General features: G+C 44.7%; 2 protein-coding genes across 3 annotated transcripts in view; both read left to right on the top strand.

Annotated features, from left to right (window-relative positions):
• Window positions 1–11,334, top strand: part of RABGEF1 (RAB guanine nucleotide exchange factor 1) — a 32,632-nt gene extending 21,298 nt beyond the window's left edge. For both annotated transcript variants that reach the window (XM_077294374.1, XM_077294375.1), the window contains 5 exons: window positions 306–387; window positions 3,496–3,628; window positions 3,722–3,813; window positions 10,341–10,597; window positions 10,775–11,334. In XM_077294374.1, the coding sequence (XP_077150489.1) occupies window positions 306–387; window positions 3,496–3,628; window positions 3,722–3,813; window positions 10,341–10,597; window positions 10,775–11,173 (963 nt within the window). In that variant the 3' untranslated portion in view covers window positions 11,174–11,334. The remainder of the gene's footprint in view (window positions 1–305; window positions 388–3,495; window positions 3,629–3,721; window positions 3,814–10,340; window positions 10,598–10,774) is intronic.
• A 9,235-nt stretch (window positions 11,335–20,569) lies between these two features.
• Window positions 20,570–24,993, top strand: part of TMEM248 (transmembrane protein 248) — a 30,148-nt gene continuing 25,724 nt past the window's right edge. Inside the window, exon 1 of the mRNA XM_077294373.1 lies at window positions 20,570–20,754. The gene's annotated coding sequence lies outside the window, so the exon portion shown is untranslated. The remainder of the gene's footprint in view (window positions 20,755–24,993) is intronic.

Below are 24,993 nucleotides of genomic sequence, written 5' to 3'. Positions count from 1 at the left end.
ATACTGATATACAGCAGGATTGCAGTATATGGAAAATGATGGCAGCCATGCGGCCCATCGGCCCCTCATGATCGCATTTCCCTGGTGTGGTGCAGGCTCAGCTCCTGAGCCCCCTGCATACATCGGCACTCCAAACTTGACATACCAGTATGTCGTGTATTGGGAGGGGATAAATATAATTTATCTAGTATTAAAGGTTTCAATCATTTCATCCCTGTGTCCATATAGTTGCCTAACACAGAACCCCACTTTTTTTTCCGCTGGACCTCCCATTTTACCCTGTTCATTTTTTTCTCTATGTCCAGGAGTCGAACATCGATGAGTTGTCAGAATTCACTCAGGATTTCTACCAGAACACGGCGGATAAGCTGCAGATGTATTGGAGAGGTAATGTTGTTCCTGGAATCTGCTAATAACAGACATAACCTCCGTTATTCCTGGAGAGGAGAACTGTCTGCTGCTAGTTTCCCATCTATTTGCCGCTACGCTGTCAGTTTTATGATGTGAGGGTCACTGTACGTACGCCATGCCTTGGGTCAGGACTAGTGATGGGACTTGTGTTCACCGGCAGGGACTTACAGGATTTATATGGTGGGGATGAATTTGACCACTGGGTATTATGTTAGTATTAGGCTGAAATGAGTGTGCTACACTCATCTTTTTAGGAGAGAATTACAATGAGATGACAGCCACAAAAAATGGTATTTTACAGCGAGTATGTATAGTGGTCGGCCTGAGAAACTTTGTGCAGCAGATGTCACACCTTGCTTACTTCCCTTTGGAATCTGGCACCTGAGGTGATCGCCTCTCACACAGGTGGTCTTTTGACTTTTAGAGAGGTTTCATTATAAATTGTCTATAGTTTACCTTTTTAAAGCTACACCTTTTTATCTATTAATCTATAAAATGGTACTTAGAGGTTTTTCTCCATAGAATAAATATATATATATATATATATATATATATATATATATATATATATATATATATATATATATATATATATATATAATTTTTTAAAGGGAAGCTGTCACCAGTTTTTCTTGTTGTTTAATCTGAGAGCAGCATGATGTAGAGACAGAGATTGTGATTCCATGATATTTTCAATTTATGGTCTGTGTTATACTGTTTCAATACAACCAGTGTTTTATTAGCAGGAGATTACTAGAGGACTAAGTGCCTTGTGCCCCCTAGTCCAACTACACCCAAACCACTCATAAGCAACTTTCTCTTTAGAATGTATATTGACAGAAATCTGCTAATCAGTAGCGTGGGCAAGGTTACATAGGGAACAACATTACAGGCTCTGCTAGATTATGGTAAGGATGGTGGCTCAGTGGTTAGCACTGCGCAGTGCTGGGGTCCTGGGTTCAAATCCCACCAAATACAACATCTACAAGGAGTTTGTATGTTCTCCCCTTGTTTGTGTGGGTTTCCTCCGGGTCCTCCGTTTTCCTCCCACGCTCCAACGACATATTGATAGGGACTCTAGATTGTGAGCCCCAATAGGAACAACTATGATATCTGTAAAGTTATGTGGAATTAATGGTGCTATATAAGTGAGTAAAATAAATAATATATCTGCAGCAGAGAAAACGGATACTACTGATATTAAGTGACAAATTGCGGTAATCGGGCGGGTCTGTCCCTGCATCTTGGTGCAAAACCTGCTGACAGATTCCCTTTAACTTCTATAACTTGGGAGTTCTCTGCTGTGTAGGTAAATACATGAATTACAAAAGCCAGACCTTTTTCTTTTACGGAGTTTCTCCAATACGAAGAATGATAGACTGAGGATATGTGTTAGTATTGGTTCGTGAAGCAGAACCATGAAAGACACATCAGCGTGATGTGATTAATGCTCCGTTCACCTCTTCTAATAGTCATATATGAGGGTATTTCCTGACTGTGATACATGTAACTCCGTGTAGGGGTAAAGCGGCAATCATTGTTCCGAAGACACCCCCCCCCCCCCCCCCGGCGAGAACATTTTCCTGTATCCTCCTGTCTATCTAACCCCTATGGCTTGGGACCCCACAATTGCAGATCTCCCATGGACTTTTAGATCTCCTTAGTTTAACTGGTTCCCGGCCAGCAGTGAAAATGCGTGGCTCAGCCAGGTGTCAGTTCCCGCTCCATATTCATTAGGCTTTTCTCTGGCGTTTAGTGAAATCAGAGGATGGAGCGGGTCTGTGACGTAGTCCAGCTCCAACTGCTGGGACTGCTGCGAATGCCGGTCCAGGCAGTTTAACCCTCTAGCTGCTACCGTCGATTGTGACTTCAGAGTCTAGGTGATTGGTGATATCCCTCTATTAGTGATGAGCGAATATTCTCGTTACTCGAGATTTCTCGAGCACGCTCAGGGGCCCTCTGAGTATTTTTTTTAGTACTCGGAGATTGTTTTTCTTGCCGCAGCTGAATGATTTACATCTGTTAGCCAGCATAAGCACATGTGGGGATTCCCTAGCAACCAGGCAACCTCCACATGTACTTATGCTGGCTAACAGATGTAAATCATTCAGCTGCGGCAATGAAAACTAAATCTCCGAGCAATAAAAAATACTCGGAGGACCCCCGAGCATGCTCGAGAAATCTCGAGTAAAGAGTATATTCGCTCATGACCACCCTCTATCTAAACAGTGGTAAGCAACTCAGGTGCCTAAATATTATTGCAACCAGGGGCCCATCAATTACCCCCATGGCTGCCCTTTTATTATTAGTCTCTCGGTGCAACTAAAATAAAAATAAAAATAAAAAAATGCCATACAATGTTAAAATTATAATAAGGGAAAAAACTGCAACATGTAACTCTCAAACAATTCAATATTTATTCTGCACAGTGAAGGCCGTAAAATAAAACAAAGCAGAATTGATGTTTTTGCTTCTCCCACCTCAGATAACATGAAATAAAAAAAAAAAAAAACTATCACACAAAAGCACCAAGCTCTCGCATAGCTCCATGGGCATGAAAATGATGTTAGGGGGTCTTTAAATGCTGCAAAATATATTGAGCATTTTATTGTACAAGATAAGTAAAACCTAAAGATGAACATATAAATGTAGTATCGCAGTAATCGTACTGACCATCCAGAATAGCCCTAGGTGCCCTAAAATGATCCACTGAAAACTTCAATTCACCCTGCAAAAATAATCTTTTATAAAATTGCCTTTTTCTACCCATTCATTCCTAGAAAGAGTTAATAAATGTTAAGTATAAGTTACATGGACCCCAAAAAGGTGCAATTGAAAAATACAACTCACCCTGAAAAAAAGGAAGCCCCCTCACAGCTACCCTGACGGAAACATGAGAATATTATGGCTCTTGGAATGCAACGAAGTCTGGAAACAAAAAGTTTTTGTGGTCCAAATAGGCCTTGTAAATTTTACAGGGTAACATTTCTTGGCTGTAGATGGCTAGTTTTCTATGTAGCATTTCTTCTAAATGCTGTATTACTATAAATGTGTGACACTGTCTTATTGTCTTATAAAACTTAGTGCCACCGAATAAAGTGGAGGAAGCAATGGATCAGATTGAGAAGTTCCTCATGACACGTCTGTACAAGCATATGTTTTGTCCAGAGACCACGGATGATGAGAAGAAAGATCTAACTGTGCAGAAGAGAATCCGGTAAGGTTATAGATACCTGAGGCCAGGAATATATTATATTGCTGGTCGCCTGCATGTGTTCACCTGTACGTTTCTCATCTGTTTGTTTCTTAGGGCTCTACATTGGGTAACACCACAAATGCTCTGTGTTCCCGTAAATGAGGATATACCAGAAGTCTCCGATATGGTGGTAAAGGCAATAACAGGTCTGTACCTCCTTAAAGATTTGTTTCATATTGCATATGGTTTGGGTGTAATAGAGGTGGAGGTTCCCCTTGTCCATGAGCCAGAAGATCTGCGGAGCGTCAGTGGCTACCACTTTGGCAGACACTGTCCGTCCATGAGTCGCATTGCTAGCCATTCATTTGAATGACGACCATGCAATTCTGCATATTTCCTGACATTTATTGCTCTCCAAAATTTATTTCTGGCTGAGCAGGTGATGGGGGCCCCAGGTAATGCACTTTTTTTTTTTCTTTATAAGCCGCACACGGACTAATTGATATGAAATGTTGTACCAAAGTTATTCAGTTGATTGAAGGGGATAATGTGACGTCACAAAGGGTGGGGGGTGCTGTTTGCATGTCATGGGTACATACTCGCATGTGCCTCCTCTGTCAGTTTTCCAGCATCGCATGGTTTCTTGCCTACTGAAGCTGTGTCAGGACGGTGCACTGTGCTGGTTTCACAGGAGGTGTAGAAGTCCCATGATTTCCCTGTTCCTGATTTGATTTATGACCTCCCTCCTGGCACTAGAATAACATCATCACAATCTGTCCATCATCATCATCATCAATGTCCATAACATCATCACAATCTATCTAAAACTGAACCTGTCAAAAACTGAACTCCTCGTGTTCTCTCCCTCTACTAACCTACCTTTGCCTGACATTGCCATCTCCGTGTGCGGTTCCACCATTACTCCAAAGCAACATGCCCGCTGCCTTGGGGTCATACTTGATTCCGAGAATTCATTCCCCCCCACATCCGATCACTGGATCACTCTTCATATCTGCATCTCAAAAACATTTCTAGAATTCGCCCTTTTCTTACTTTTGACTTTGTCTAGTCTGGACTATTGTAACTCTCTACTAATCGTTCTCCCTCTTACCAAACTCTCCCCGCTCCAATCTGTCCTGAATGCTGCAGCCAGGATCATATTCCTCACCAACCGTTATTCTGATGCCTCTACCCTGTGCCAGTCATTACACTGGTTACCCATCCACTCCAGAATCCAGTACAAAACTACTACCCTCATCCACAAAGCACTCCATGGCTCAGCTCCACCCTACATCTCCTCTTTGGTCTCAGTCTACCACCCTACCCGTGCCCTCCGTTCTGCTAATGACCTGAGGTTAACATCCTCAATCAGAACCTCCCACTCCCGTCTCCAAGACTTTTCACGTGCTTTGCCAATTCTTTGGAATGCACTACCCAGGTTAATACGATTTAAGCGTGCCCTAAAAACGCATTTGTTCAGACTGGTCTACCGCCTCAACGCATTAACCTAACTATCCCTGTGTGGCCCGTTCAAAAAACTTAAACCATAATCAGGTTCCTCACATCCTGTTCTCATACACTTCATGCAGTTAATAGCCCTCTGTATCTGTACTGTTACATATTTAGGCTGATAACTGGTTCATGCAGCTTTACATGAACACCCGAGCCTTACACTATGGCTGGTCCGAACAACGAAAGCAATTGTTACCATCCACCTCTCGTCTCCCCTTTTTCCTCAGTTTGTAAGCTTGCGAGCAGGGCCCTCACTCCTCTTGGTATCTGTTTTAAACTGTGATTATTGTTATGCTGTAATGTCTATTGTCTGTACAAATCCCCTTTATAATGTAAAGTACTGTGGAATATGTTGGCGCTATAGAAATAAAATTATGATTTATTATCATCACAATCATTTGAAAAAGAAAGTGAGGATCTCTGTAAAAGCTCCTGGAGTATTAATTCTTTAAAAGAGGACTCTGCACAGAATGACTGTTCAAACTCCCTCGGCATGGCCAAACAGTTCTGGGCACCTTCCCATCTACTTTTTTTTTTTTTTTTTCCATCAAACTCTGCTTTTCTAAAGGTAGAGCTGTCAATCAAAGAAGGAGGGCTGGGTATATCTGGAAAACAAGCAGGTGTGAATGTGCAATGTTTGGCCACGCCAAGGGTGCACCAAATGCTTGTACTTGGTTTGAACATTGTGTGCAGACAATGAAATAGAAGATGGTAGATCTACAATCCGTAAAATCATGGTGCTCATGGAGGAGTAGAAAATAAAAAAGAGGGCCCGACACTCACGTGCTGAATGATGTTTAATTCAATTCATGGTAATCCAGTTAGAGATGTTTCAGCCCATCCCAGGCTCTTATCAATTATATTTTGATAATCCATAATAAAAGCCTGGGATGGGCTGAAATGTTTCTAATTGGATTTCCATGAATTGAATTAAACATCATTCAGCACGTGAGTGCCGGGCCCTCTACTTCATTCTGTGCTGACAGTCCAGTCCCGAGTTTTTGTATCTGCGCCGCTTAATGAATTTGTTGCTTTGTACTCTGTCATAGTGCGAGCGTGTGCTATGCCAGACTTGAATTGGGCGCTAAATATTTCACTCTGGGAGACCCCCTTTACCCCCCAAAGTCGTTTGTGCGTTAATGACCAGGACAGTTTTTTACTACTAAAGGGAATGAATTCTCTCCACTCCCATAGGCATGGAATGCAGTGAATATTCATTCACTTTAGTAGCGGGGACACGTGATCGCCCAGCAGCTGCAGGAAGCCTGCGGCTAACACTTCACGCTACTAAAGAGCAATGAATATTCACTGCTCTCCACGCATAGTCCTGGCATGGGGAGCAGTGAGTATTCCGGCAGCTGTCTTCGGCATGTAAGCAGCGCATGACGTCCCTGCCATGTGTTGCTTACAAGCATAAAGCAGCTGCTGGCACCGGAGCAAGACGCTGCGAGGGAGCATAGGAAGGTAAGAGTAATGGTTTGGGGTTTTTTTTAATGATTTTCTGATGGGGCCATGCATATTAGGATGGGGATGAGGAGGCCAATCATACCTGGATATGGATGGAACCATGCATACCAGGACGGAGACGGGGGGGCCCTGTATACCAGGATAGTGATGATGGGAACCATTCCTACCAGGATAGGGATAAAGGAGGCCATGCATACCAGGCTTGGGATAAGGGGGACATGCCTACCAGGATAGGGATGAGGGGGGCATGCATACCAAGTTAGGAATGAGGGGGCCATGTAGACCAGGATGAGGGGTCATGCATATCAGGATAAAGATGAGGGGGCCCGTGCACGCCAGAATGGGGATGAGGGGGCCTGTGCACGCCAGAATGGGGATGAGGGGGCCCGTGCACGCCAGAATGGGGATGAGGGGGCCCGTGCACGCCAGAATGGGGATGAGGGGGCCCGTGCACGCCAGAATGGGGATGAGGGGGCCCGTGCACGCCAGAATGGGGATGAGGGGGCCCGTGCACGCCAGAATGGGGATGAGGGGGCCCGTGCACGCCAGAATGGGGATGAGGGGGCCCGTGCACGCCAGAATGGGGATGAGGGGGCCCGTGCACGCCAGAATGGGGATGAGGGGGCCCGTGCACGCCAGAATGGGGATGAGGGGGCCCGTGCACGCCAGAATGGGGATGAGGGGGCCCGTGCACGCCAGAATGGGGATGAGGGGGCCCGTGCACGCCAGAATGGGGATGAGGGGGCCCGTGCACGCCAGAATGGGGATGAGGGGGCCCGTGCACGCCAGAATGGGGATGAGGGGGCCCGTGCACGCCAGAATGGGGATGAGGGGGCCCGTGCACGCCAGAATGGGGATGAGGGGGCCCGTGCACGCCAGAATGGGGATGAGGGGGCCCGTGCACGCCAGAATGGGGATGAGGGGGCCCGTGCACGCCAGAATGGGGATGAGGGGGCCCGTGCACGCCAGAATGGGGATGAGGGGGCCCGTGCACGCCAGAATGGGGATGAGGGGGCCCGTGCACGCCAGAATGGGGATGAGGGGGCCCGTGCACGCCAGAATGGGGATGAGGGGGCCCGTGCACGCCTGAATGGGGATGAGAGGGCCCGTGCACGCCTGAATGGGGATGAGAGGGCCCGTGCACGACAGAATGGGGATATTAAGTACAGATTTTACCAAATTTTTTGCTTCAGGATTGTTTTTCCTAATTTCCTCCTCTAAAACTTGGGTGCATCTTATGGTCCGATGCGTCTTAGTCTGAAAAATACGTACATTTTTACCACAAAAATGCTGTTGTAGCTCCAAGTTTTTAATTTTTCTAAGGGTTAATAAGAAAATTCTTTACAACAGAGGTCCATTTTTTTCCTGAGTGTGCCAATACCATTTATTTAATTGGGAAATATTTTTGAAGAACAGTGCAAAGCTCAGAAGGGAAGGAGCGCCATACTGTAGTGCAGCTTTTACTGTTATGGTTTACGAGTGCCATGACCCACTACAAACTACACCTCTTAACTAATTCATCTAGGGGTGCAGTGATCAGAATTTTATACCATTGGGCATTGAAGCAAAAATAATTACATTTTTACCACCCGAATTTTGTTTTAGCCCAGAAAATATGTAAAAATGGCACCATAATTTGTCCCACAATTTCTACTGAACGTGGCAATACCCCATATGTGGCTGTACAGTACTACGTCCAAATGCAGAGGCTCTGAAGGAACGTAGCTCCATTTCCCTCCTGGAGCACAGATTTTCCTAGAACAGTTTGAGGACTCCATATACAGAGCCCCTAATTGCTAGAAGAGCAGAATCCCCCCTCAAGTGACCCCATTTTGGAAATTACCGTATACTCCTTTGGGAATTTACCTACAGGTGTAGTGCTGATTTTGACTCGATGGGTGTTTTCCAGAAACAAGCAGCAATGAATGTTGCCGCTGTGGTGACCAGTAACTTATAGTGACCGGTACCTTATAGTGACCAGTACGTTATGCCCAGCTTATGCTCCTGGAGACATGCACCTGTAAGTTCGGTGGGCGTTCATCGCTTCAGAAATGCCAAACATTCATGATATGGGGTTTAGGTTCACCGTGGGGTGCAGAAGGGAGGGGGGCATTTGGATTTGGATGAGCCTAATTTGCTGAATTTCTTTTGAGGGGCGAGAAGCCATTTTCCGTTTCCAGAGCCTTTGTGCTACCAGTAACGTTTCCCCCTATATTTCCGTTATCAGATGGGGACCTAAGTAAGGGCTTGCTTTTTTTGTAGATTGAGTTGAAGCTTTTGCTGGAACATTTTACATAACATTTGGGATCAAATTTATCTGGCGCTCGATGCTGAACACTTACTTTGGAGTTTCCATCTAAATCTCCAAGTGACATGACAGATGAAACCCCCGAGGGATGCATTCACTATAATGAGGCAGCAGAGTTACTCTGGATTCCGTATGGCCTCTGTTTAGCGGTGTCCTTCTTTTTAGAAGTGAACAAAAATGTAGCTGATGGCACTTTTATACAGTCCTAAAAAGACGAACACTGCCGGATCACAGGTCCTATGATGTCCACAGTGCCTCCATCTGCCTCATTATAGGGAATCTTCCTCCTGAGGTTCCGTCTGAATCACGTATTTCATCGATTTACACGGAAACCCTGAGGTAAGTGCAAAGCGCAGGATAAATGTGTGCCGAGCCTTACTGCGATCTTTGAGGGGCAGAATGAACAAATCAACAGCAGGTGAAGTATTGGATTTATTTTTATTTATTTTTTACACCGTTCCTCGTGCAGTATAAGCGATTAGGCGACTTTATTCTTCGAGTTGATGCAATTACAGGGTTGCCAGATTTATATGTTTTTTTTATGTTTGGCTGTTGTCACACTAAAAAACGCTTTTTATTGCGCATTGCCATATTTTGAGAGCTATAATTTTTCCATATTTTGGTCCACAGAGTCTTGTGAGGGTTTGTTTTTTGTGGGTCGAGTTGACGTTTTTATTGGTACTATATTTAGACACATGACATTTTTTATAGCTTTCTATTCCAATTTTTGGGAGGCAAAATGAGCATAAACTATCAATTCAGGATTTTTTTTTTATACCGGTTTTTTTATTTTAATTTTTTTTACTTTGTCCCACTATGGGAGTTTACATTTTTTGCAGGTTGATCACCTGTATAGCATGGGAATGCAGGAGCATCCCTATACTATGCAGACTGTCAGCGTTGCTCTGAGCATGATCAAGCAACTTTGCTATCTCTGGTGACCCGGATGTCAACATCATTGTCACCATGGCAACGATCGAGACTCTGTGATAACAACGGTTGGTCTCCGATGCAAGGGCAGAGGGGCTATCCTCTCTCTGCCCGCTCTTGAACTCGTTCGATCTCAACATTTAGGGAGTTAGTGTCAGGAGTGGTGCAGGACCGCTCCTGACACGGAGTGGCTGTTGTCATCTCTCAGAATCAGGCTAAAGGGTTGTAATATTCTTGAGCAGGAGCGCACCTCTCCTCATTCTCCCCACTACTTTATTGTTAGAAGGGGGAGGGAATTGGCAGCTGAGCATTTTATAAAAAAAATAAATAAGTGATGCTCACGTTTACCAGGTCCCTGCAACTTCCTGTCCTTTTCTTACTTGGCCCTCGTTGGATCCTTTTAAGTGTGTCTGAGTCATGGATGACCCATCTAACACCAATTAGACTGCTCAAAAGTGTAGTAATTATACAACACTAGTAACTATTGGCCTCTGCTCTTGTTCCCTTTTTATATAGATATCATAGAAATGGACTCCAAGCGGATTCCTCGTGATAAGCTGGCATGTATCACAGGCTGCAGTAAGCAGATCTTTAATGCGATTAGGACCACGAAAAATGAACCAGCCTCTGCCGATGACTTCCTCCCTACACTCATCTATATCGTTCTCCAGGCAAATCCTCCACGTCTGCAGTCCAACATCCAGTACATCACCAGATTCTGTAACCCCAGCCGGCTGATGACCGGGGAGGATGGCTACTATTTCACTAACCTGGTGAGTGGTCTGATACATGTTGCCTATCTATCGATCATCTTTTGTAAGTTATTGCCCGTTTATTCAGATTTTACACGAGCCTCCCACGTTCACATTTTGCAACTTACTGAATCTGGTCAGAGTATAGCATCCATGTTTTATTGATACCACCTGATAATGGTTATGTCTCCTGTACAGTGCTGTGCTATAGCCTTCATTGAGAAGCTGGATGCCCAATCTTTAAACCTAAGCGAAGAAGAGTTCAGCAGGTACATGTCTGGTCAGGCTTCTCCAAAAAAACAAGACGCTGATATCTGGGACGCAGACACATGCCCAGGAGTGAAGCAGATGCACAGGAATTTAGACTTGCTCTCCCAGCTGTCTGAGAGACAGGAGCGCATTGTCACAGAAGCCAAGAAGTTAGAGAAGGATCTGATTGATTGGACGGAAGACGTGACCCGTGAAGTCCAGGATATTGTGGAGAAATACCCATTACACATAAAAGCTAGCAGCCAGGCCCTGGTCTCCATCGATTCTGAGAACGTGGAGGACGACCTCCTGCCTCCTCCTCTGCAGCCACAGGTCTACGCAGGATAATCATCACTACCTGAACTACATTTTTTTTTTTCTTCATTGGCTTTTTGAGCAGCCCTAAGCCAGTCCATTGAGGATCTAAAAGGTCAGAGATTATTGAATGAAGTTCATACGTTGACCCAAGTGTTGCTCAGACTTGCAATTGAATCTATTTATTATTATGAGCAATCTTGTGTTTCTTGTATTTTTCACAAGGATGGAGCTACCAGCCACTAAAGTGACATTTAAACCCTAAATAGACATCTGTACTCGCTCTCCCTTTGGGATGGGAACATCTTGTGAGTTTTGCCGCAGTCTCCTCTGGGCTGGGAACTAAGTTTTGTATTGTCCTTCTGTCATCTACCCAAATCTCACTTGTTCATACATCCGCTTCTTTCTTCACCGGATTTCCCGGTTCCACTATGTGGAAATTTTTGCTTAGTTTGCAATATTCTCGTCAGCATTGTACTAACTCTGGAATTGATTATCACCAACACACTAATTTCTCAGTTCCTTTCACACCTTAATCCCATATGGGACAGTAATGAAGCCGTGGACAGTAACCCTGTGCTATGACTTCTGATATATCCAATATAAAAAACATTTCTGGCATTTGTTCTACTAATTACTGCAGCAGAATAGATATTTCGGTGTAAATTTTTAAAGAAATTTAGTAGGTTAAAGCAAAGGCGTTGGGTATAGATTTTCCACTCCAATGGGTTTCCCATATACATAGCAGTATGTGTCTATCTGTGCATAGCGCTGTATTTATATCCCATATCCGGGCAGTTTATGTATTGTCTGCAGCTTAAAACCGGTGACCACTAAGCACCATGATGCCATCCTGGTGCTTTACATGTCTCCCTTTGTATTACCCCATCACTATCATATGCCATGTAATACGTTAGGATATCAGGATTTAAAGCCAAGTTACTTTGCACATGACAGATGGAGGCATCATATGTAGCAAACCTCAAAGTATTGAAAAAAAAAAAAATAGTTTTACAGAAAACGGATGTGGTTTAACCAGTCACTAGGACTACTAGGTTAAAGGGGATGTCTACTGCTGAAAAACCCCATATTATTAGCCCAAAGATGCAGCTTAAAAAAATAATCTCTACTTGGCACACAGATGCCGCCATTCTTCCATTCTGAGCCCTGTGTCCTCCGCCAGTCACCTGACCTGTCATGTGGGCTCTGCAGCCAATCAGTGGCTGATGATCACCTGCAGCCTTCACTGTGCCACCTTAAACACTGTTTTGCTTGAGCAACTACAAAATCTGCAACTGATTGGCTGCAGCTGTTAGGTGACCAGCAGAAGACGCAGGGCTATTAATGACTGGTTGCCCAGTAGACAACCCTTTAAGGCGCCCACCCAATCAGTAAAGTTTTATGTGGGAAGTCCGCTCCATTTGTGGGGTCCATCCTTGTGTCTTTTGCAGCCTGCACATGCAGGTATATGTGTATTTTTTCCCATATGTTGCATGGGCAAGACAACTGCCTGCTGGGACCTAGGCATATGTGTCGGCAGGGTGCAGAAAAGGCTTTTCTGCAGGCACACCCTCAAAGGTAAGATTGGGATGTTCACTTCAGGCCCAATTTTGGATTTTGTCACTTCAAGTGTATGCCCGAACTATGTTTTTTTTGCTTGAAAAAGTGTCCCTAAAACTGCTCAAAAGATTGAACATGTGCATTTCTATGTCAACGACTTGCTGTGCAGAGGTTCAGTCTTTTCATCGTCTATTAACCACTTTCGTTTTCCAAAGACGTGAAGTGGTTAAAAGAAATGACCGGATCTTTCTTCAGAGTGTCTTCTACCTGGAAAGCCTCACAAACCAAGTAAAGATGTTTTATCGGGACACCAAAAAGACGCACTGGTTCCAGTTTAGCCATCATCTAGTATAAATCCACCATGCTACAGTCTTAAAGCCTCCGTGTAGGGGCTCAGAAATAGATTATGGGCACAAATCTGGTACTTAACGTGAAGGTTCCCCTTGGGTAAGCCTTCTCTTATATATTATTGACATTTATATATGCTTATTACCTAGACCGCTGACAATATAAGCCTGAGATATCGGAGTCATGGGAAAGAGCAGGTGTTGGGAGACTTGCTGGGGCAGAGCAGGTGTCGGGAGACTTCCCGGGCCTGCGCTCTCGGATAACATTGCATTCTGTCCATGGAGAAAGGACTCGAGCTGCGGTGGGCGATGACCACAATCCTGCTCCTCTCACCAATGGCAGAATAAAGCTGTAAACTCCAGATGAACCTCGTGTACAGCTGTGGAGAGCTTCACTTCCCGGATCTGCTACGTCCTGTTGGCCAGAACACTTCCACAGGGATTTAGCCACATAAGGTAATTGTGGGAATGCAGTTCCCCACTCTAAGCCCAGGTTCACTATGTTTAACTTTAAAAAAAAAAAAAAAAAAAAGCCTGACCTCGTATATTTTTATGACTATAGGTTATACAGGTGATTTATTTCTGTGATGTTCTCTAAGGTACTATCTGCTGTTCCTATGACCCAAGCATTGAGACTGGGAGAGGAGCTGCAGGAATCAGATCAGTGGGACGTTACTTTCTCATGATTGCTATAAGGGTCATTCACAAACTTTTAAAAGTTAAAGGGAATCTGTCAACAGGTTTTTGCTACCCCATCTGAGAACAGCCTGATGTAGCCAGAGACCCTGAATCCAATAATGTATCACTTAGTTTACTGGGTGCAGCTGTTCAGACACAGTTTTTACATCTAGCAATGCAGCAGAGCTGAAAAACTAGCCCCGCCCACACCAGGCTAGCTGTAGACTGTGACCTGCTTAGCACAGAAGGGTCGGAGTCGGACTGTTACCCGCACGCCTGATAGTCGCAGCGATGTTAATCACCAGGTGATTAATCCTTCATTGTAAGTAAACAGCACCACGCAGATGGACATGTGACACATCATTGCGTTCAGTCTTTTAACCTCTACTTCATGATGTCCTTAGGTTACATAGCAAAAACCTGCTGACAGATTCTTTTTAGGATTTATACAGAGGAAAAGTGAGAATTTGCAGATTGTTGATGGAGCCCATGCCTATCCCATGACCAGGGCTCTAAAATGCTCCATTAGATGGAGGTGGTGGCTGCATGTCCACTCCATTCATTGTCTATGGGACAGCCACGTACGGTACTCTATTTCCACTGGTCCCACAGAGAATGAATGGAGCAGCACTGGCGGTCAGTTCTCTGTTCCCTCCGAGCATTTCGCAGCCTTGTTCCCGCAATTGGTTGAGATCTCAGCAGTGAGTTCCGTCTCTGCATGTTTTCATATGGTATGGCTGTGTAGGGACTTGTCCGCTAATAAAAATGATTTCATCCTTTTGTGGAGATCCCATGGGCCGGTCATGATAAACACAACGTAAAAGTAATATGCAAATCAAGCTGTAAGTGCACTGGGGGCGTGTCAAAGATTCTCCCAACTGCTTTGACTCGCCCCAGTGCACTTCCAGCCGGAACTGTAGATTGCTTTTATGCTAGTCTTCTCCTGACTTGCACGAGATCCCTACAAATACAGTATCTTTTTTATTTTTGGTAAAATGCACCTACAGAGCCGTACTATTATTTGTAGATGTAAATTGCGCTGATAAAATGCCCGTTAGGGCCCTATTACAGGAGCCATACTGGTTGGTAAGAATGCTTGTTCCCAGTTGTTGGTCCTTGTAAGGCTGCGTTCACACTCTGCCATGCTGACCTGCATGCTGCGGGGAGTGACGCCTCCGTTACCTGCTGCCACAAAACATCATGTGAGTGCGGCAGGTGCACCGTGCAACCCCCAGCCGAAATATGGCTGTGATCAGCCTCATTAGCTCATTCATCTAAGCAGCCTAAAAGAAAATCATTGGCTCTAGCACATTTTTTCCATGAAGCCAGCAGAATGCAACCTGTATGGGGTCCAAAAAGCTGCATTAATGATCACTCATCCCCATACTGTTTGGGTTGGTCAATGTAAAAGGGCCTTTAAATAAGCAGAAATCTGCCTGTGTAAAATGACCCGTGTGTCCCACATTGAAGGCCGAAGATCGGTACTGCAGAACCTTGCATCTAGCATCACATCATCTTGTGTGTCTGTATACATCTCCATTGTGATAGATTTCACGTACTTCTATCACACTCCGTGCGTGCTGCTATCTTGTATTAGGCTGTAGTCATCTGATGAGATGCTGTGAGGAGTTGGTTGTAGAAATTGTACAAATGTAAATATAAGACATTGTATGTTACCGAGCTGCTCGGGCTCGGTACCTTCCTGTGTATTAGCCAAGTAAGCAATATAACTTGTAAGCAAGAAGTGATTGGCGGCATGCCGGAAAGTAGGCGTCAGAGCCTTAATAAATGAAGAAGGCAGAATTTGTTGTGTTTTCTTTTATTTAACAACCTTATTAAATAGCTTTAATTAGCATGAAAATAAGCAGGTTTGCAAATGACTTGCTTTTTATCTGCTTTTCTTCTCCTGCAATGACTGTATGAAATGCCATTATTGCAGTCAAATGATAAGCATACTGAACAGTAACATCGAGAAATATTACTACTGACAACAACCAGATCAAACGATAAAAATATTGCACAGCAGTATCCCTACATACATTTTAGGGACGGTCCGAAAAGAACGCACACTGATAAGTGTATAATAAGGAACTATTTTATACCCAGAGTCAAATGTGTTGTATAGAATTGGTAAAAACTCAAACATTAACAAATCGTTACAATATTACAGCAAAGAGACGTACATTCCTTAAAGGGGTGGTCTGCAACTAAAACATGTTTAATCCTATATATTTAATATAATCCTTTTTTTTTTGTTGTTTTTTTTACATGCTATAATTGAAAAGACCCTACTGTTCTTTTACTACTTTTTTTTTTTACTACTTCCTTTTTGATGACACTTGGTCTGAGAATACCATGCTGGGAAAGTCGGGAGGCAGAGAGATGTCCATTTCAGGGGTAGTGTTGTCCCTGGTCTACTTAGCATGCATTGGTTGTCAATTCTGACATATATTCAGTAGATTCTTGTCACTCTGCATATTGCATAGTGACAGTGTGCTCGTTCGCTGGCTATGATCAGAAGTAGCAAGCCAGCAAAAGAGCTCACTGACATCACAAGGCTGCGCTGGTCTCTGCTTTTCCTGCTGGGTAGGCTTACAACACACACTGACGGTGCACTCTTGCCGGCTTATTACTTCTAATCAGAGTCAGTGAGCAAGCACAATTCAAAGAAAACGTTGGAATTGACAACCGACGCATGCTCAGTAGAGCAGGGACTAGCCCAACCTCTGAAATGGACTTCACGGATGATTCTCTGTTTCAGAGAGCGGGCAGAGGCTGCGGCAGTGACTTCAGCCTCTGCCCCGACTGGTCGTTCCGACTATCCTAGTATGCACTCTCAAATAATGCCTCATCAAAGAGGAGATAGTAAAAAAATAAAGCAGTCATGAGGGAACGATAAGAACTTCTTAATTAAAATATATTAGAAAAGAGATTAGATTATGACTAGTGATGAGCGAGTCTACTAGTTGCTCGGGTTTTCCCGAGCATGTTCGGGTGATCTCCTAGTATTTGTTAGTGCTCGGAGATTTAGTTTTCGACACTTCAGCTGCTTGAGTTACGTCTGCTGGACAGCATGAATACATGTGGGGGTTGCTAGGGAATCCCAACATGTATTCAGTCTGTGTAGCAGCCGTAAATCATGCAGCTGCGTGGACAAAAACTAAATCTCTGAGAACTCACAAATACTAGGAGACCACCCGAGCAACGAGTATACTCGCTCATCACTAATTATGACATTAAATAGACATTTAGGATTAATATACATTTTAGTTTGGAGACGACACTTTAAGCTTACGATCATTTCCATCATGGCACAGTTACAAGAAAGATAAAAAAGAGGCTTTCCCTGTGTGACACCATGGATAACGAGTGAAGACAAGTTGGAGGTTTGGTTGGATGTGTGTGGCAGAACTATGTGAAAATTGATATATAATTCAATTGTGGCTGCTGCTCCGGCCGCTCTGCTCACACAAAATGTAGAAAGGACCTAAATGAGAGAAGAGTGTGGTGGATCCCAGGTGCTGCTGCTGACAAAGGTTAATCCAGGCGGTAAGTATAAAAAAAACTTTCAATTTATTGGAATTTCGTTTTGGAGTAGAATCTCCTCCTTCCTCAGGCAAAGGAACCTTTCACACTGTGCCTCCAGATTATGCCACCTTGGTGTGGCCCTTACCGCCTTGCAATGTCATCTCCTTGGTGTCTCCTACCGCTCTCAGGGACCCATCCCTGAATGCCAACCTTCTGCTAGGGACTCCTGAATACCAACAAACTCTCCTTCAATGACCCCTCCGTGACGTCCTCTCCTTACTCTCTTAATCCTCTCCTCCCATTCAAAAACTTGGTCATTATTAGAGATGAGTGAATTTGCTCGGGTTCCCTCTTATTCGGCAAGCTATAGTGCTTGCCGAATAAGCTGCAGAGGGAACCCGGCTTCCTGGATCGTGCCTGGACGATCAGCGCCGCAGCTGCATGTGTCTCGGTTATGTAACAGTCACAACACATGCATGGACAGCCTGTTTGTTGGGCTCTCCATGCATGGGTGGTGCCTGTCACACAGCTGCGACACATTGCATGGAGAGCTGATCGGCCGGGTTCCCTCTGCAGCTTTTTCGGCAAGCACTATAGCTTGCCGAATAAGAGGGAACCCGAGCAAATTTGCTCATCTCAAATCATTATACTCCATTTGTTACTTCAGTTATCCTCTTCCCCCTCCAACCTGGAGACAGTGTATCTCCGTTGTGGTCAAATAACTGCTTAGATCTACCTGCTCATCCTTACCATATGCTTACAAAGGATCATAAGAAAGGGACTTTGCACAGAATGACTGTTCAAACCAAGCACAAGTGTTAAGTTCTTCAGGGTGTGGCCAATCATTTAACTACCTCTCCCCACCTGGAGCGGAGCTCCACCCATAACTCGTTCAAAGCATTAATGGGTTGCTATGACAGCTAGGGGTTTGTTGAAGACCTCCATGCCTGTCATCACTGAATTCCATTGAAACCCCTGCCTGTGGCTGCGCGTCAATTGAGATTTATTTTTATTAGATGCAGCAATATTTTGGTATTGCTGTATATAGCACAAGCAATCAGACAATGGTTCAAAGTGCCCTAAAAAAAAAAAAAAAAAAAAAGTATATCTGAAAAAAAAAACACATAACTTCAAATCACACACCTCACCCCTTCTAGATTTTTGGTTCTATTATTGTGAGGCTATACTGATGTGTATGGTTGATTAATTTCACCGTGCCGAACAGAAGCAGTGGGTCACATTAGAATCCTCTGTATCCCAGTTAACGTTGACCTCTTTGCCCTGGATTCCAAAAAGTACTTCTTCCTCAAGAATGTCATTCCCTTTATTAACACACGTATTCCTCCAAGTGTGGAATCCGCTTAAAGCGAACCTGTCAGCAGGATTTTGCTAAGTAAACTACAGGCAATTTCAGGTTGGCGCTATTACACTGATCAAAATGAAGCCTGGGGTAAAGAAATCCATCTTGTAGTCCTTGTGTAATCAGTGTTAGACGTTTTCAGTTCGCGCTCCAGGGTGGACTGTAGGCAGAGTCTTATCTTCCTGCTCTAAGCCAGGGAAACCAAGAAATAACTTGCCCACAGGCCGCCCCGAAGCACAAACTGTCTCTCTCTCTATGATGAGGAACATGTTTGTGCTTCAGGGCGGCCTGTGAGCCTTTCCTTATGCTTTCTGGTTTAGAGGAAAATTCTTGATGCAAACATAACACCATATGTTGAAAAGAGGATGGCTTCTACAAATACATAATAATCCTAAGCACAAGTCAAAATCCACAATAGACAACCTCAGAAGGCGCTAGCTGAAGGTTTTACAATGGCCCTCACAGTCCCCTGATCTGAAAATCTGTGACTAAATTTCAAAATAGCAGTGCATGCAAGACGACCCAGGAATCTCACAGACCTGGAAATAGTTTGAAATAAAACGCCTTTATTTAAGACATTGGTGACGTGGTGGCACGTCTAACAGGACTGCCTGCACATACAACCAGTAGCAAACTGTAGTGGCATATACGATAATATTACATCCAAAGTATTGCACCAAAATAAGAACAGGTAATGTAGGATGAGCAGTAAAGAAGGATATAGTAGTGTCCAAGAGGACAAACCTAGCCAGAGATTGGGGCCAATAACAAAGCTCTAGAGTACATAGAGTATATATCCAAGGTATTTCAGAGTGTTTACACTGAAAGTGTAAACTTTTGACTTTGCAGCAACAAAAATGCCTTAAAGTATTCTCATTATTCTGGCATTAGGCAAATATTAATAATTATGGTAATCCTAACCTAACTGATTAAAAAGGTTTATTCTGATTTCATGTCAGATAGAGAAAACCTGCAGATGTGTCTCTTTATATAGTGTATGTCATTACCTGCACGTCATTGCCAATGGTGAAATTGCCATCCGGTCTTCTTTTTTTCCCATCTCTGCTGGAAGGCCGTCTTGGTGGTATAATATTGTCCAACCATAAGCCATTACACATACTTGGTATCACTACTTTTGCAAAAGTCCGAGCTCACAAAGTACAGAATTTACACTTATTATAAGACGCCATAAAGCAAATAAAATCTGAGAGTCCGATGTGCAACTTCTTGGTCACCGCACTTGGCTAAAAATGCAATTAAAATCTTTCCTTGGCTGGAAAAAGAAAAAAAAAGTTACAGGTCTCATAAACTGGAGGGGAAAAAAATCAATGTTTTAGGAAATGTGGAAAAATTTGTAGCCACTAAAGCACCAAACTAATTCCCTGTATCGGACTGATGTGGAGGACCTTGCAGTCCTCTCATTTGTGCCACATCCACCTAAAGCTGTAAAAACCAAACAGCGGTGGAACTGTGGGGGCTTTCACTGTTTTGGGAGATTTTTTCTGTTTTTTTAAGAACATTACATGATAACGTGAACGGTGTCATTCAGAACTACTACTAGCTCACACCACTGTGGTGCTTGGAAAAAATGGAGGAGAAAAACAAAAGCACCAAAACCTGCATCAGGAAAGGGTTAATAATACCGCTCGCCCCGTAAACTACCTCAGCGTCAACAGAAAATGAAAAAGATTACGGCGGAGCTACAAAAATGGCAAAATAAAGGAGACAAGGGGAAATGTGCTGCAACGTCTGCTGCTCACCTATTCACCTAATACTGTCAGGTTGGTAGAAACCATGTCACGTGATACACTGTTTTGATGTTGTCAAGTGATATCAATAAAGTTATGCTTGAAAAAAAAAAAAGTGCCGAAAAGCGATTGGCTGTCGTCACCTTTGTTTTGCTCACATAGTAGTGTTGTTAATAAAGATATGATTGTGTTAAAAAAAAAAAAGTCTACTATTGGGCGGAGCATTATGTGACAGGTCGCCTGCGCTACCTCCGGAAACAGAAAGTGAGGAAGTGAAGGAGAACGGGAGAGAGTGCGTATACGGCCAGAAATGACCGAGCTCGGGGCGCCGTCACCGGACGCCTGAGACTGGGAACCGGGGGGACAGGCTGACACCGGGAGGCGCCCTCTCAGGTGAGCACGGGGCTTCTACACACAGGAGCTGTCCTACGGGCCCGGCCCTGCACCAGCAGAGCGACGCTGCACAGGATGCTGCCTGTAGCTACCGCAGGGTCGGAGGAGCAGGGTGGTGTATGTGAGCACAGGAGGGGGCAGCTGAGGCCGGGGCCGCCATAGTGACCCTGAGAGTTACCCTGATGGGACCCTGGCGATGTCTGGGCAGGTGCAAGGTGCCACTGGCGATGTCTGGGGCAGGTGCGAGGCGCCACTGGCGATGTCTGGGGCAGGTGTGTGCGCCACTAGTGATGTCTGGGCAGGTGTGTGCGCCACTAGTGATGTCTGGGCAGGTGTGAGGTGCCACTAGTGATGTCTGGGCAGGTGTGTGCGCCACTAGTGATGTCTGGGCAGGTGAGAGGTGCCACTAGTGATGTCTGGGCAGGTGTGTGCGCCACTAGTGATGTCTGGGCAGGTGAGAGGTGCCACTAGTGATGTCTGGGCAGGTGTGTGCGCCACTAGTGATGTCTGGGGCAGGTGTGTGCGCCACTAGTGATGTCTGGGGCAGGTGTGTGCGCCACTAGTGATGTCTGGGGCAGGTGTGTGCGCCACTAGTGATGTCTGGGGCAGGTGTATGTGCCACTAGTGATGTCTGGGGCAGGTGTATGTGCCACTAGTGATGTCTGGGCAGGTGAGAGGTGCCACTAGTGATGTCTGGGCAGGTGAGAGGTGCCACTAGTGATGTCTGGGGCAGGTGCGTGCGCCACTAGTGATGTCTGGGGCAGGTGTATGTGCCACTAGTGATGTCTGGGCAGGTGAGAGGTGCCACTAGTGATGTCTGGGGCAGGTGCGTGCGCCACTAGTGATGTCTGGGGCAGGTGCGTGCGCCACTAGTGATGTCTGGGGCAGGTGCGTGCGCCACTAGTGATGTCTGGGGCAGGTGCGTGCGCCACTAGTGATGTCTGGGGCAGGTGCGTGCGCCACTAGTGATGTCTGGGGCAGGTGCGTGCGCCACTAGTGATGTCTGGGGCAGGTGCGTGCGCCACTAGTGATGTCTGGGGCAGGTGCGTGCGCCACTGGCGATGTCTGGGGCAGGGGCGAGGCGCCACTTGATGTATGAGCAGCTGCAAGTCACCATTCCTACTGCAAGATTTCATACGGCATCTGCTGCCACCATACCGGGTTAAAAGCCATTGTTAAACCTAATAAAAATTATTGAAAAGGAAAAGCCATCATCTGACCCAAGATCTGGGTGACTTGAGCCCAGCTGGTGATGAGGACATGTTATATACAGGGAGCACAGTCATATCGGTGATGGCAATAAATGAGTTATGAGAACTATTGGGAGCAAAGCTGACCGATCTTATGGATTATGACATTGGTCTGATTTGTAGTCTACACCCAGAGATATTGTGATAGGATACAACCATTTTTCATCATTCTCATGTGTTATTGTGTCTTACCACGGTCTGTCAGATAACTTTCAGATGTAGCTTGCATGGTTTTGTCAATGTCATTGCCAGGCTGATTTTTGTGCAGTTTTCTGGCAGATGAGACATTTTAAACAAATTGGCACTTTACACATAAATTTAGATTGATATTGATCTGTTGGCACTGAGATTATTCACGTATCTGCTTGTGTAACTAAACACTAAGTAATGGTGCCCTAAGACCAGTAGGAATAGGATTATTGACCCATATAAACATATGTAAACATGGCATTGAGCACCTTCTTAACAAGCAAGGCGCTGGTTCATTGGGTTAGATGTATAGTTTGGGCGACATGCTGCCATTTATACCGGCAATGTGAACAGATGCCGATAACATGCACTGCATATGGGGACAGAACGATCATGTTGGCTATCATTCTCTTCCCGTCGTTGTTCTTCCGCTTGCATAAACAGTCTGGCAGACTAGAGCCAAATTACTCGTGTCCAGTCAATCTCCGCTTTTTAATGGTGCATTGACAGCCTGAAATCGGCTTGTCTAAATGCACTATGAGATGGTTTCTATTAAAGACAGCTGAAGAAATAATCGTGATATGACTGAGGAGAATGGGAACATTGCCAAATCATGATGTCCCCTGTGCTGGTTCATAGTGGGGTTGTGGATTTTAACCAATGCGTTGTTTACTAATGCATTATTTCGTAGGTAGCAGGGTTTGCTTACGGCTCTCCTGTGGATGGGATCAACCTCTCCAGGTGCCCGGTGGCTTTTCATTTAACATATTCGCCCATGAGAGTGAAAGGAGTAGATGAGGCTGCGATGTCCCAGCAGGAGGGGGAAGATGATCAGGTTCTCCATTGCTCATGACGATAGATATAATTACCTGTGTTTAGTGTTAGTGTACACTGGCCCACTGGAGGCCACTTCCAGGCATCCGCTACTCTTGGTTAGTAAGGAGTAGAGGATGGCAGAATGTGATGCTGGCACAGCTGATCCTTCATCTCATTTTTTTCATGTTCTGGCAGCATCAACATCCATAGATGTCAACAGAATACAACCCACATTATTAGGCACTAGCAGCACTGGAGGTCTCGGGCAATAATAAATGGATCAATAGATGTGACTCTTGAATAGACGTTTACCTTGGAGATGGTCGGGTAGAGTGATTTGTGTAGAAGCAGGTCATAGTTATGGCGTTACCTAATGACATGCAGTATGAATTATGCATCTGTATCTATGTATTCCTGTAGATAATAACCAGCTCAGCTATAAATACATTGGTGCTGGCAGTACATTTATGCAATGGGGTTTCTGGGTTTTCATAACTAAAGTTAATGAAGCTGACTGCAGGATGTATGGTACGTGTTCAGCAGCCGCACCTAAGGCTGAGAATTCATTACTAGGTATACATCTTGTCCGTAGCAGTCAGGCCATTGTTAGGATCTACAATACTGGATCACGTCATGGCCCATTGTGCTTTGGGAGGCCCGCACCTCATCAAGCGTGTTCTCTACCGGAGATCAAAGTCCTACATACACCTAGAACCGACCCTGTGTAGAAAAGGACCAATACATATTGCATGTGTAGTCTCTGTCTGTGGTCACACTAGTTATAAGCAACGGTAGAGTCCCAAATATCATCTAGTCGGGTGCCACAGAACATATACGGTAAGCTTTATTAAAGGGACACAGGGCAGCTCTGCTATATACAGGGTTGTGATGCATGACTCGGGGATTCAGAAAAAGCAAAGGTGGCTATGGAAAATCCTTTATTCACTTATCTTGCTTTGTCGATACTACTGGGGAAAGAATCAAAGCACTGACAGATATTACCTTTACAAGAAGTAATTCTGCAAACCAGAAAAATGGGGTTTATCAAGGCTTTTACATCAGTTTTCTGATGTCAAAAAATCAGATTATATAGCACACCTTTTTTGCACAAAATATTGTGACTTTTTTTTGCTATTTTATGGTAGTCTCGCGATTTAAGAAAAGTGGGTGGGAAAGTGGGTATAGTTTTCTAGGCCAATAAGCCTGAAGGCCTCCATACACATTAGGTATCTGTTGGCTGATGATTGCCATCTCTCCTGCCTGCATACACGGGAAGGCTCGGCCAGACGGTCTGTGTCCCCTGTGAGAGCTGCTGTGTTGGCTGTCGCAGGGGATGCAGGCTAGATGGCGAATTTGGCTGCGGCACAGGTAGTGCGGATGATGATATCTGTAGGCCGATGCTACCCTGCTGCATAATGCTGTTGAATGTGGATGCGCGGTCACCCGTAATCTACCGCCACAAGTAAGTTTAAAACAAAATGAGAACCAGTTTGATTTTTCCATCTTGTCGTTCTTGCAGAATGTTATAGGTCGCAATGCAACCAAAGTCAGCGTGTAGCTCTAGCCCAAGGGCCCACGTACCTATTGTGCAGATCTGCAATATGGTGCCTATGCTCCATAATATGGCGATACCTTCAGTCTGTGCATGATTGTTTGCATGTGGTGGGTGGTTCTAAATCGCTGCTGTTTATGGAGTCTACATATTGTCTGCCCTTGGTATTACTAACGGTGGATTGCCTGTGCTCAGATTTGCTTCTTCCACGGAGTTCTATTCTTATTTTTACACTTTTTCTCATGGTACCATTGAGTGGCAGTAGATGGCTATGTTCACATGTTGCGTTTTTGATGCGGTTTTTTTTCGCAGGGAAAACTTTTGGCAGTAAGAAAAAAAAAAAGCAGGTTTTGCTTCGTTTTTGCTGTATTTTTGGCATGGTACATTTGTCTTTTGTGCATGCTGACAAAGTTTAGTGCAAAAAAAAAACTT

Source organism: Ranitomeya variabilis, chromosome 3, assembly GCF_051348905.1.
Source record: "Ranitomeya variabilis isolate aRanVar5 chromosome 3, aRanVar5.hap1, whole genome shotgun sequence".
NCBI classification, from domain to species: Eukaryota; Metazoa; Chordata; class Amphibia; order Anura; family Dendrobatidae; genus Ranitomeya; species Ranitomeya variabilis.
The sequence above is the reverse complement of the archived record's forward strand: the minus strand, read 5'-3'. Positions and strand labels throughout refer to the sequence as shown.